General features: G+C 40.3%; 1 protein-coding gene across 1 annotated transcript in view; it reads right to left on the bottom strand.

Moving 5' to 3' along the window:
* LOC150088297 (uncharacterized) overlaps positions 1 to 12,523 on the bottom strand; it is a 42,938-nt gene extending 30,415 nt beyond the window's left edge. The window contains exon 1 of the mRNA XM_090370107.1: positions 12,295 to 12,523. Within this exon, the coding sequence (XP_090226233.1) occupies positions 12,295 to 12,300 (6 nt within the window). The 5' untranslated portion in view covers positions 12,301 to 12,523. The remainder of the gene's footprint in view (positions 1 to 12,294) is intronic.
* Between the last annotated feature and the right edge of the window lie 310 nt (positions 12,524 to 12,833).

Below are 12,833 nucleotides of genomic sequence, written 5' to 3'. Positions count from 1 at the left end.
TGCAGTACTTTGCATTTATCAACGTTAAACTTCAGTTGCCACCTCTCAGACCATCTGCCCAACTTTTATAGATCCTGTTGCAGTAGCGTACTGTCATTGCTGTAATTAACAACCCTTCCAACCTTCGTATCGTCTGCAAACTTGGACATAAAGACTGATATATCTGATATACTATGCAGTGAAATGTAAAGGTTTTAGAACTTTAAGTTCGGTACCGCTTGCAGCAAAGGTATAAGTTACTAATAATAAAAGGCAGATGGCGGAAAACGTGGAAGGAAACCCGTTTGGAACGGGATGTAATAGGCATGATGAGAATGTTGACAGAAAGACATCTGGAAGTGAAGAAAATAAATAGTATATGTTTTATAAAATTATAAAATGCTTTTGATCGGTTAGAGTGACTTAAATTATTGAATATATTGGTAAGGATGTTAATGGATTGGAAGAAAAGAAGAATGATTAACTAATAATAATGGGAAAAAAAGGGTAGATGACAATTAAAGTGAAGAGACACGAAAAAGTGTGAGTCGAGGTTGTCCTTCCCCGATTTTATTTAAGATGCACATAAATTGGACAACAAATAAGGAAGCATGTATGACTGCAAATAACAATACTATTTTAAATATATATTTTAATTAATGCCAGAACTACAGAAAGGGCATACACAAACTTAAGAAAAAAATTACATCTGTTCAATATGGTCGCCTTATGGGCTGTCTTTGCAAAATTGTAGTCTTTTAGGCAAAGAGCAAGGCAGAATTCCTCAGAACTTTTCTCTAGCTGTGAACATTTCTGTTCACAGTTAGAGAAAATTGTAGGCCCTAGCCAACCACGCGCTGGGGATCCTGCAGGAATGGACGACGAGTCACTGCCTAAAGATAGCATCGATGAAGACTTGCTCAATCCTACTGAAGAGTGCACTTGGTATCAGAAGCACACCCCAAATTAAGCTCCAAGGGAACACTATAAAGCTGATGAAGCAAGTGAAATATCTGACTTATCATAGATAACAACCTCTCCTTTAAACCGCACCTCCTATACTTAAAAGAAAAAATAAGGAAATACGCGGCCATGATTGCCAGGGTGTCAAGGCAAGACTTGGGGCACCCTGTCTCTGTATTGCAAGGCAGTTTTCATCCCAGTGATCACCTATGGATCATCCATCTGGTACAAGAAAGCGGTCAACTGTGGTTAATATAAAACTTCTCGACATTACACAGCAAAACATACCCTTACCATAACGAGTCTCCAGGACAGTGAGTACATATACATTGCAGGTCCTTGCGAGGACCTGAAAGGTATGTGTGACGAACATTAATTAATCTAGAGACGAATCATTAAGTAACCTAACTCCCCTCTTCTGAACGGAATCGAAAGCCTGAGAGAGATTTTGAGGGCACCACTCCAGATGTGGGAACAATGTTCCATGGTAGGGCGGATTTCCGATTTGTACAGAATGAACAGCTGTTTAGAAGAAAAGAAACGCCTAGAGCGAAAGAAAAAGTTCTTTAGATGCAGAGGAAGCAATATTTGTAATGTGCCAAGAGAGATTAGAAGCCAGAGTAATCCCCAAAAGAGATATATCATTTTGCCTAGAAATCGGAGTGTCACCAAAGATAAGCATAGGAGCAGAAAAATCCTTTTTGTGAGATATAAGACAAGACTGAGTTTTAGAAGGATTGAAATCAACGAAGTTGTCTTTGTCCCACTCGAGAATTACCTGGAGAACAGCATTTAAGGAACTGGTAGCAGATTTTCGAGAAGTTGAAGCTGATTGAGCAGGGCAAGGTTTCTCAAAATGGAAAGCAATGTGCTATCATTGGCAAAATGGATAGGATTTGCATTCAATGGAAGAAGGTCATCAATATACAACAGGAAAAAAGTGGGGAAAAGAACTGAACCTTGGGGAACACGGGCTTTTTTTTTTTTTTTTTTTTTTTTTGATTTGATAGTTGTTGGCGCATCGGTTTCTGTGGCCATATTGCACCTCCCAAGGTTTTTGCAGTACTTTGATCCAAGCCCGAGGCGGGAATCGAACCCGCGACCTTTGGGTTGCCTGGTAGTTACTTTACCCACTCGGCTAGCCCGGTCGGCCGGGAACACGGGAATTAGTGGATAAGTTTGAAGACAGAGAGCCATCTACCATCACCCTCAGTGAGCGAGGGTGATGGTAGATGTTGACCGGAACTTAGCTCTAGAGACTAAACATGGGTTCCACCACTTCAAGCCTCCAATAAGCAGAGTGGTGGTATTGCACCGGTTGATGAGAGTCATCTACCACCTAGTACTGCCTGGTAACATAGAGGGGCGGAATTCCTCCATGTAGTGTGGGCGCCACACCTCGACCCATGCTTACATTGGTTCACACCTGGGTGGTCACCCACCATGTAGTAGAAATGATCGAGATGCACTACCCATATATTTTTTCTCACTCGCTCATTCTTCTCTTTCTCACACACTAGGGGGATGCAATGGTGTGTAATGTAATTTTAAATACTAATGCTTAATAATTAAGCTAAATAAGAAAGGATATAAGAGATTAAAACTATGGTTAGTGTGTTCTTAACTGTAAGATTTATGGTTTGTGTTCTTTTCCTGACACACTTGCACTAATTCATTCTTCTGGCTTTCATTTCATTTATTCGAATCATGCTTTCTGCATTGCATTCTCTGGGCACCTCAACTTACTGTTTTTCAGCCAATTATATTTGCCCTGCCGCTCATTCCCATCACCATAACACGCATTCACTCTCTTTCCCGCGTGCTGAGTCACTCTTTCTTTCACCAAAACTGACATTTATTCCCTTTTACCATAATTCCTAATTCACTTTTTCACTCAGTGACCAGCCTATTCATTTTACATTGTTTCCCCTTGCTACCAGCTTACTGATATTTTTCAACTAATCTGCTTCCCTGGCTGCCTGTACACCTCCCCTACGCCCATGGTTATTTATTTGGTGTGGGCTCCAGGTTCCTACACATGCAGGGTAGTCCTGGGGGATACCCAGGTCAATCCAGTTTTTCATGTCAGGGCGCAGAATACTGCTGTCCTGACAGTTTTTAAGTCAACGTCTGGGTGCGGTGGGCTAAGTGGGCAATTTTAATTATTGATTACACTGGTTTACAGTGTATCTGGGTTTGAGTAAAAGTATGTGGCAGTTATTTATGCATGTTTACTGATTAGTAAACAGAAGTCAGTTTGTTTCTATCACGTAAAAATTTTTCACAATTCATTAACAAAATATTACCTACGTATGGTAATCTACCACCTACCACATATGTACATAACTATAGTTTCTGCAAAGGTTTACAAGTTTTATGCCCCTATATTCGTAATCGGTATCAAATATTTGCCTCAGATACAACAGATTGTGCATGTTTAACCGGTAACTACACACACTGCAAGGTCATAGCAAGGTAGCCGACCTTGACCCAGGAAGGTAGACGTCCCTCCCCCGCTCTTCCGGACCATCTGTGATTCCCGGAATTTTATTTTCCGAGTGGAGTCTGGGAAACTCGTGTGTAGTTACGGGTTAAACTTGTCTCAGCATGCACTCGATTGTTTGTACAGTCCACTCAACCACAGAGCCTATATAAATAGTACATCCCTTATGCGGTCACAGTGCTCCTGTAAAAACCGTAGTGAGCTCTCATTGTGTGTTAGTTCTCTTTTAGTATGGCAACCAGAAAATGTATTTGAAATCACAGCAACATATTTCGGCAGTAGGACCTATTGAATTTCAAACTCCAGTGAACAAACTTAAATTTGTAAACTAGTGTTATTGTTTAATTGCTGGGGGAGCTGATTTGCCATTGTTTGAATAGTTCTGCGCATTTCGAATACTTATCGTGTGAAGATTGTAAAGGCTTTATAATTTCCCTCTTCTATAATGAAGATGTGGACATGTAAGGGCGGCACATAGAACGTTTGTTCAACTCCGCCTCGTATCTCTGTGAAGAACAGTATCACTACAAATGGGCCAGATATGCGTGTGACGTTGGTTTGTGTGTATTCTGTTATGTTCTGGCCTCTTGGCTACCCAGAAGCATCAGTCACCTGGATAGATGATTCTGAGTACTCGTCCACACCACGGGAAGGTGGGCCAATCCCAGAAAAACACGTACTGTCTCAAGAGAGACTCTGACCCACCTAGTGTTGCCAGAAGGTGGGTCAGATTTCTCTGGGGGCCCCATTCCAAGGGAGGAGGAAAAGAAAGAAGAGCGCAAAAAAAAAAAAAGGTAAAAAAAAGGAGGGGAAAAACCCACCCGTGGTGCAGTTAGGGAAAGAAAAATAAAATAAGATTAATTAATTAATAAAAAAACAAAATAAATAATAATATTAAAAAAATAACAATGAAATAACTTGGCTGCACTAGAGTGGGAACTCAAGGCACAGCGCGTGAAGAAGAAAAAAAAAAAAAAAAAAAAAAAAGATGGCGGCAGCGAATATGAATCCCTTAAGTCACTGAAGTAGTATTGTTAGGTACAGTAACAACTGTGTAGCTCTGCTTCCTGCGCTTAAAGACTTGGGATGCATAGGATTGGAATGCCTTTAGATTGTCAGGTGTTTGGAGTAGAGGCTCTGGTTGCTGTTCTGAGATACCTGGCACAGGGTCATTCTTAAGTCGTCGTACAACCTGCATTCGAAAAGAAGAGGTTTCCAATTTTCTGACCTGCCGCAGAAACAGCGATCTGTTGATAGCAAACCCAGCAGATGTAATTTTTCGTTGAGGGACCCGTGTCCGGTAACCAAGTAGGAGGATTCCAAGGTGAGGGAAAACCAGGTTTTCGACCGTTTTCGAGGTTGTGAAAGTGACATCAGGGTGTAATTTTCTGGTAACGGAGCCTGTGCTTGAGGTGTTCCATCTAGACTGCCAAATGTTGACGAGTTCGTTATAAGAGCGAGCTCTCTCTGCTTTGGGGTCAGCATTGAGATTTAGTTCTAGGCCCTGTATCTTCCTTGGTATTTTCTTTTTAATTCTGAAGTTAAGTCCTCTGAAGATTACAAATAGATAAAGCGGCAAAGTTCCAGCTATCACCAGGATGGCAGCTATAAACACTGTTAGGCATAATCTGTGCATGGCCAGAAGCATAGCACGTTGAATGGAGTTGACCTTTACTTTCATATTTACTCGTTGAACCCGGTAAAACCACGCTCCTGCTGCATATATCACAATGGGGATGAAAACAGTTTTATAATACAGAGAGAGTGTTGTTGGAGAGTCCCCAGTTGCTCTTGGAGATCCTCATGATTGCAGCTGAAAATCTTTTCGTTTCTATAATGAACAGATGTTCTTCTCCCCTGGGAAGGGGGCCAATCTGTGCTATTAAATAAATAAATAAGATCTTTATTGTAAAGTTCACCGGTACACGCAGGTACCACGAATCTACAATACCCTTCACGGCACCATGACAGGGGTTAATAAGCTGCAGAGATAACCTCGCCGGAAGAATAAAGATTAAATTATGCAAACTAAAATAATACAAATTGCGATAACAAAATTTAGTTTCCATGAGTCCGATTTTCTGTGAGATTCTTGCCCAGCTGTAACTGTCTGAAATCAGTTGGTAGTTATGGAGACCACGTGCAGATTTAGGATGAGCCGTCCATACTTTTTATCATCTATGATTTTAAACGTCAGCATCCAGGGATTGAACTAGATGGAGCTTCTGATGAGGGAGGAACCGATCTTTAAAATGTAGTAGCCTCGAAGGAAGAGCAAGAAGCTTGGAAGTGGAGCGGAGAGCTGGTTGGGGGATCCACCAGCAAACGGTGTCCCAAATGTTGGGCGCTGATACTCTCCTTGCGATCATTTTTAGGTGAGGATGCGTCTTCTCTCGTGCATTAATGCTGAAAACCAGGTTAACTTCAACGCTTTGGCCATCGGTGTTGTGTGCTGCTGTGGTGGAAGATGACACTTCCAGGTTGCCCACTTCAGGAATCAATATTTAGCGGCTTTTAATGGTTTAATTGTGGCGTTTGCAGCCAAGCCCCATACAGTACACCTCCGAAAATCGTCGTCCTGATATACATTTTTATCAGGTTTGTGTTCTGAATTAATTATGAGGCGCCTCCGTAGCCAGGTGGAAAGGAGCAGCAGTGCGTAGCACACGCTTCTTGATTAGACCGGGGTTCGAGCCCGTCACCACCAAATACGGATGATGCGGAAAGGTCAGGTAATGACCACCGCATATTCCCGGAGTTGAGTTGCTAATGCTCCTTAATAAAAAAAAAAAAAAAAAAAAAAACAACCCCAAATAACTAACCAGTGTTCTGAATGTGTAGCAATTGCTGCTTGGCAACCCACCGTTTCCTATTGAATTTAGCGCAGAGTTCTATATGATGATGGAATCTTAATTTTCTGTCGAAGATCACACCCAGATCTCTGCTTTTCGACGCAGGGGATCAGCACTGTCAATCGCAGGCTGAATTATGGTTGATTTGGGTTTAAGTGAGAATACCATGATGGCAGATTTCTCAGGGTTAACTTGCAGGCCAAATTTCGTGAGGTACTGCTGATAAGATCTTGTTGATGGTTACTGTGGTGTCTTTTCTTCATCAGTCGAATTTAATTTTGTTAATATCTTTAAATCATCCGCATATGATATCATATCTGTTCTATTGTGTGTTAGCGGGTAGATGATAGCTGTGAAAAGAATTCCATACAGGACACCTCCTTGTGGCACGCCTGTTTGTATTTGTCTGGTAGACCTTTGCTTTCCTATGGACATTTGGATGGCCCTATTCTGAAGAAGATGTCTGAAACTTCAATACTTCAACCTCTGATGTGATATTAATTTCGAAGGAGTTTAAGCAAGGCTGAGATGTTAACACTATCGAACGCAGCTTATAGATCAAGATATGTGATTACCATTTCTTTTTTCTAGCTATGTCCTGGGGATGGGGATAAATTATACATTCATATAGAACGTGTGCCCAGTCTTCACTCTCGCCAAAGGCGCAATTTGGGTCATCAGTCAGCCCTAAGGAGATTAGTTTTGCATTTGGGGAGCCGTGACCTGTCAATATGAATGTTGTAAAAAGTCCAGGGTCATACCACTTAGACGGTTTTGGGCTTACCCTTGCCACCCGTGGCAGAAACGTTTCGATAACTAGACCTCTGGTTTCCTACCTGGGCCGTTTTAACGCATAGGCGCACGCCAGGGCTTCGGCCTACTTGTTAATCTTAAATAATTTTTTAAAAGATCCTCTGTCCCATATGTTACGTTGCGGTCGAAAGCACCGCAAACACGGAACATAATGATATACGAATGTTTTTGGCTTTCTTTAGATAAACTCATATGCAAAGAGAAAACATTTTCAATGTACTGTATTTTTAACTATTGAAATTGGAATGAGAATTTTTTTGAGCATGATGGTGACAAACGCAGGCGGTGGACGTTCATTTTCAAAGTTAAAGTTTATAAAGAATGAATATAGAAATAATATGAACTAGTCGGGTTTAAATCGTTTAAGTTTAATATCAATTGCGAATGAGCTTTTACAAAACATCGATTTTAATGTCATCCAGGAGTTTGCCACTTGAAATGTCGAAAACCACTTTTATAATTTTTGTAAAAAAAAAGCTTTTATTGAAATTGTTCACGGGTATTTTCTTCATATTTCGAACAAATTTCATACGAATTAAATATTTCGAAAAAATATAAAAACAAATTTAAAATTAAAAAAAAAAAAAAAAAGTCGGGTTTCCACCTTGACGTGGTGATGGAGCATAGTTTCCAGTAGTTCTTTTAATACATAGGCTTAGGAATGCAACTAAGAGAGACCCCGAAAAAAAAAATTAAATCTGAATAGGGGCCACATTTGGAAATTAAGCGGGGCCCGAGAGTTCTTAAAACGACCCTGTTTCCTGCTCCCATTTTGTTTGCCATAGTTCATGGAGCTTTGTAGCTATTCTTTTTTCTTTCAGCATTGAAGGTGTTGTCTGTATCAAGGGCTATCCTCAGAAATTCTGTGGGTATGCCCTTTTTAAGTTTATAATACAGTCCAAGTCTCTTTTGCCTACTTCCAGGTAAAGTGGGAGAGCTCCGGCCAGCGAGTTGCTCTGGTAATGGTGAGAAGTTTTGTCCTTTGTTTCGATTCTAATTTATTCCTCTTTCTTACTATGGCCGAGCGGGTGAACCACACACCGGCTCCATAGGTGGTAACAGGTAGGAATATTGCAAGGTATACGATTGCCAGGGTCTTTATTTTGAGCCCCCAGTCTAATCGACTGAACCTGGCAATAAAAAAGTTAATTTTCAATCAAAGACCACGCAGAGATATTTTACTTCTTACAGTGATACTGCAACCTCTCCGAAACACCCTGCTGATTCAAGCTTTACTAGAAATGAGCCATGTTCTGTTAATAAAAACAGTTGTAGATTGCGACAAATCATTTTTCTGGCGGAACATCAACAACAGAGGAAAGAACCTACGAGTTATTTCACCTTTGAGAGCCCATCTACGATTCCAAAGAGCCATTGGAATCGTAGATGGGCTCGCTCTACGAATCTGAGATGTATAAATTAACACATCTCAGATTCGCTTGGCCTCATTCTTAGGATCAAACGCAACTCAAAATCACGAATAATAAAAGGAGTTCCACGCCGAATGTCGAAAGGTCATTACTCTGTAAATCAGAAAAGGGTCAAATGGCATTTTCCTTGTGACAATCTGTAGCGCATCAGTGGAGACAGATCCATCTTCAGGAGCATTATCCGCTGAATGGAATGCAGTTTTCTTCCTTTTTTTTTTATTTAATTAACAGTCGCTCCAAGCTGAGATACCATAAGAAACAATAGGAAGGAAAACAGAGTCATGAAGAAGAGATAATGTCATACCTCTAAAACCCCCATCCTTTCTAGTAATCCTTGCTATCACGTTAACAAATTTTGCAACCTTTTCAGATAGAAAAGGTATATGGGTGTCAATCTGAGACCACTGTCAATGAAGACAACACAATATTTAATATTCTTAACGGATTTTAAACTTTGACAACCGATCAGTACATGAGGTTCTCTATGAACAGATAGATTCTACTTTAGCAATAACATTTTAATTTTTGACCTAGATATTGTTAATTTATGGAAGTCACACCAAGCATTCAGTTCTTTTATTTCATTAGATGGTTGAGAACAATGATCTAATCTGTAGCCGTGAAGAGCCTGCAACTAAGATTACCAAGTCATCCAAATATGCAATCATATGAACATGACTATATTCAGTCTGTAACCAATCCTCTAATACCAATTTCCACCACATTACTGTCCCCAGAAACAGATACCTGCGGACATCCTCGAATAGCAGATCACGTTACGGAAGGAAAGATCAAATGAGCCCCCTCTTGCAGCTGCAGGAGGGAGCACAAATGCACATGCTCAAAATATCGCCTGACAAAACAAAAATACTTCTAAAAGGCAATCTGGATATAAGACCTCTACAAATTAAAGTAAACAACTATTTTGAAAATGGTATAAAAGATTTAAGTACCACGGAGTTGTCTTTTGACTCAAAATTGACTTTTTCCCCCATCTCGCTTATTTGGCGAAAAATGCGAGAAATTGTGCAGATATGGTTGTCAGGATAAGTCAATCAGACTGGGGGCTCAAAAGAAAAACGCTGGTAATCATATACCACGTAGTATTCCTACCTGTTATAACCTATGGAGCCAGTGCATGGTTCAGCCGCTCGGCCATAGTAAGAAACAGGAGTAAGTTAGAATCAATACAGAGGAATATACTTCTCACCGTCACCAGAGCATGTTGTACTGTAAGAACACCTGCATTGCAGGTGCTGGTTGGCGCTCTCCCACTTTACTTGGAAGTAACCGAAAAATGCTTATATTGTGGACTTAAAAAGGGCATACCAACAGAATTTCTGGGGTTAGCCCTTGATACAGCCAACCCCATCAATGCTGAAAAGAAAAGAATAGCCACAAAGCTCCATGAGCAATGGCAAACAAATTGGGAGCAGGAAACAAATTTGGTATGGTTACCAAAAGGTTTTTCTCACATTTGGAAATAGTTAGCCCAAAGTCACCAAAGTGGTACGCCCTTGGACTCTTTGCTACCTTTGTATTGGCAAGTCACTGCTCTCTAAGGTCAAATTAACCTGCTTACTGCTGACCTTTACCTGTTGCGAGAGTGAAGACTGGGCATAAATTATACATTCTGTATGAATGTATAATTCATTAAATCTCCGGAACCCAGTTAATAGCACAATTGTTCCCCTTTCCAGTCTGCGCGGATAGCATAGTGTTATCGTCACTGTCCTCCCCACACCAGATGGAAAAAGCCCGGTTTCGAATCCCGTCGATGATGTGAGGAAAGAACTTTAATGGGCTTTTTTTCACTCCGTGGCTGAGTTAGTCGGTCTCAGGCGTAGATAGCAAGGTTTCCCCCCAGAAACTAGAGTTTTTGTCCAGTAAAAGAGGCAAATCGACCATAAAACACACGCAATTTACAGACAAAATAAATATATATGGGTAGATGTAATAAATTTACCCTAATATCATAATTTGTGTTCCCCTTCCCAGGGCAAAGAACATCTATTCATAATGGAAGAGAAATTATAAAGCATTCACAATCTTCAACGCAGAAAGTATTCGAAATGCGTAGATCTATCCAAAGAAGGGAAGCCCTCAGCAGTTAAACATTAATCAATGGTGAAAATGCCCATGTCTCCCACCACACCCAGATGATGACTTTAAAAAACTGTCAGGATAGCTGTATCCAACTCCCCTGACAGTAACCTGATAAGACTAAATCGAATAAACCTGGCCTTTACAGAGTTTTGTATTCATCACATTGCTTGACGCAGCGTTGGCGGAAAAACCCCGGAGCCGAATTGCAATTAACACTATACTACACACACACTTATGGCATTTACAGAGTTCTGTTACCTTACAAGAGTACTTACGGTGCAGTTGTGGGAAACCACCGCTGGCGCCTTACCCCCAACACTATGCCACTATTGGCTGTGGCAGGCACATACTGTATCTTTTGCTGTGTATGGACGATCTATGTAATGTGGTTACCATGTACGCAATATAGTATAGTAAAGGTCTTGAAACATGGCATCGTTTGTATTCGTTCTGGTCGCTGAAATATTAAACGAATCAATAGTTTTAGCCAACCCTTCACAGTACTACTTGCAGGAAACAAAAAAAATAAAAATAAAAAATCACGACATGTTCATAAATACGTCCTACACTCGTTACAAAAACTATTACTTTCATATCATGTGTTTCTGTTGTTTTATCTACCCCCTGTAGATACTTCTTATTGTAAAATAAATACTTCTAAAATAGACTGCACATGGTGGCCACTTTGAGTTTATTCTCCTAGCGGAAGGACCATACCTTTGATCCAACTTCACTAAAAAGTGCAGTCCCCCCCCCAGCCACCAAGCGGAGGAGAGAAATAATTCGGTTAATCACTAGCGAGGTTATTCCAAAAGCATCTCTTATGTTATGCTTCTAAAATATGAGCATAAGCAGAACAATTCTCATACGTTATTACCGTCCACCCAAGACTGGATCGACCTTATTTTCTTGTGCTTGCCTTCCCCAAAACATCGAAGGCTGGATACAACAGCTACCCTCCCCCGCCCATTTCAAAAGAAAATTTTGTCAATTAACATCAAGCAGTTTCTTACAGACGCGTTTTCTCCTCTGCTGTCAATACTGTCACCAGAAATTCAAGACCAAGTAGAATTTGTCACACTTCCGCTGAAAGGTGCTCAACCTTCGATAAAGTAAACCGGGAGAGAGCAAACGTACTCAGGCCGGAAACCGAATAGAATAATTTTAGGCCAGGTAATTTTGTGACAAAAATTCTTCACTCAGTTTATAAAAAGGAAATTTATTGAGCTGTATTACAAATATCTCAGCAAAGTATTAAGTCTGGGAGTGTAAATCCATGAGTAAAAACAGAACAATTTTCATATGGTGATATTCCCACTCTCAGGTGCAAATAAAATTCCTAAAATCTGAAGGCCAGCACAGAAATGTACAATTCTTGTGAATCGTTTAAATATCATTATGCTCTAGGACTTGAAATGGGCCGAAGCATCATGATACCGGTACGCAATTCAGGTTCGCCACACACATCGGTAATGTCGCGATCGTTCCATTTTTCGAAAATTCCGTATCTCGCCCTGTTAAGCTCAGAATTCGTACTTCAGATATTACAAATATGTTGCCAACGAGTAAATATTTTATATCACAGTAGAATATCGTCACCCAAGGAACATGCACCTAACAAAGTGTGAATTACAAAAACCAGCCTTACCTTCATTTAAGAGTTGCAGACGAACGGCAAACATTTTCACAGGTCATTAGAATTCGGATGCCTACCTCAATCGCCGCTTACTCCGGCATTATTTCTCCCTCGTTTCTCAATATAAAACTAAGATAACATTGAGAAATTAATGGTAAAAAACACAACTCGTCAGAATTCCTTTATAAAACTTTGTTAAGTCAAACGCACATTCCACTTTCTGAACAAGTATTAATCAAGCGAGCTGTGCACTGACCTACTTTTTGAACACGTTAACCTTCCCCTACCCACACGTGAAGATACGACTTGTCTAACCGGTTTATGCAATTACAAAAAAAGAAATACGAAAAAAATGTAGTAGTAAAGGAATATTTCATTCGCTCACTAGGGAGGGCATTCCGAAAGCGGAATTTTCCAAACCCGACATTAATCGTTTTCCTACTTGTTAATAATTCAGCTTTATTTTTATTATGCTAGTGGAAGGTATTCTTTGTTGTTACAAATAAAAATAGCAATAAAAATAGCATTTCCAGCATAGGAACTACTCATCT

Source organism: Mastigoproctus giganteus, chromosome 3 (assembly GCF_048544385.1).
Source record: "Mastigoproctus giganteus isolate SK-2022 chromosome 3, ASM4854438v1, whole genome shotgun sequence".
In the NCBI taxonomy this organism is placed as follows: domain Eukaryota; kingdom Metazoa; phylum Arthropoda; class Arachnida; order Uropygi; family Thelyphonidae; genus Mastigoproctus; species Mastigoproctus giganteus.
Note: the sequence above shows the minus strand (reverse complement) of the source record. Positions and strands in the feature narration are given on the sequence as shown.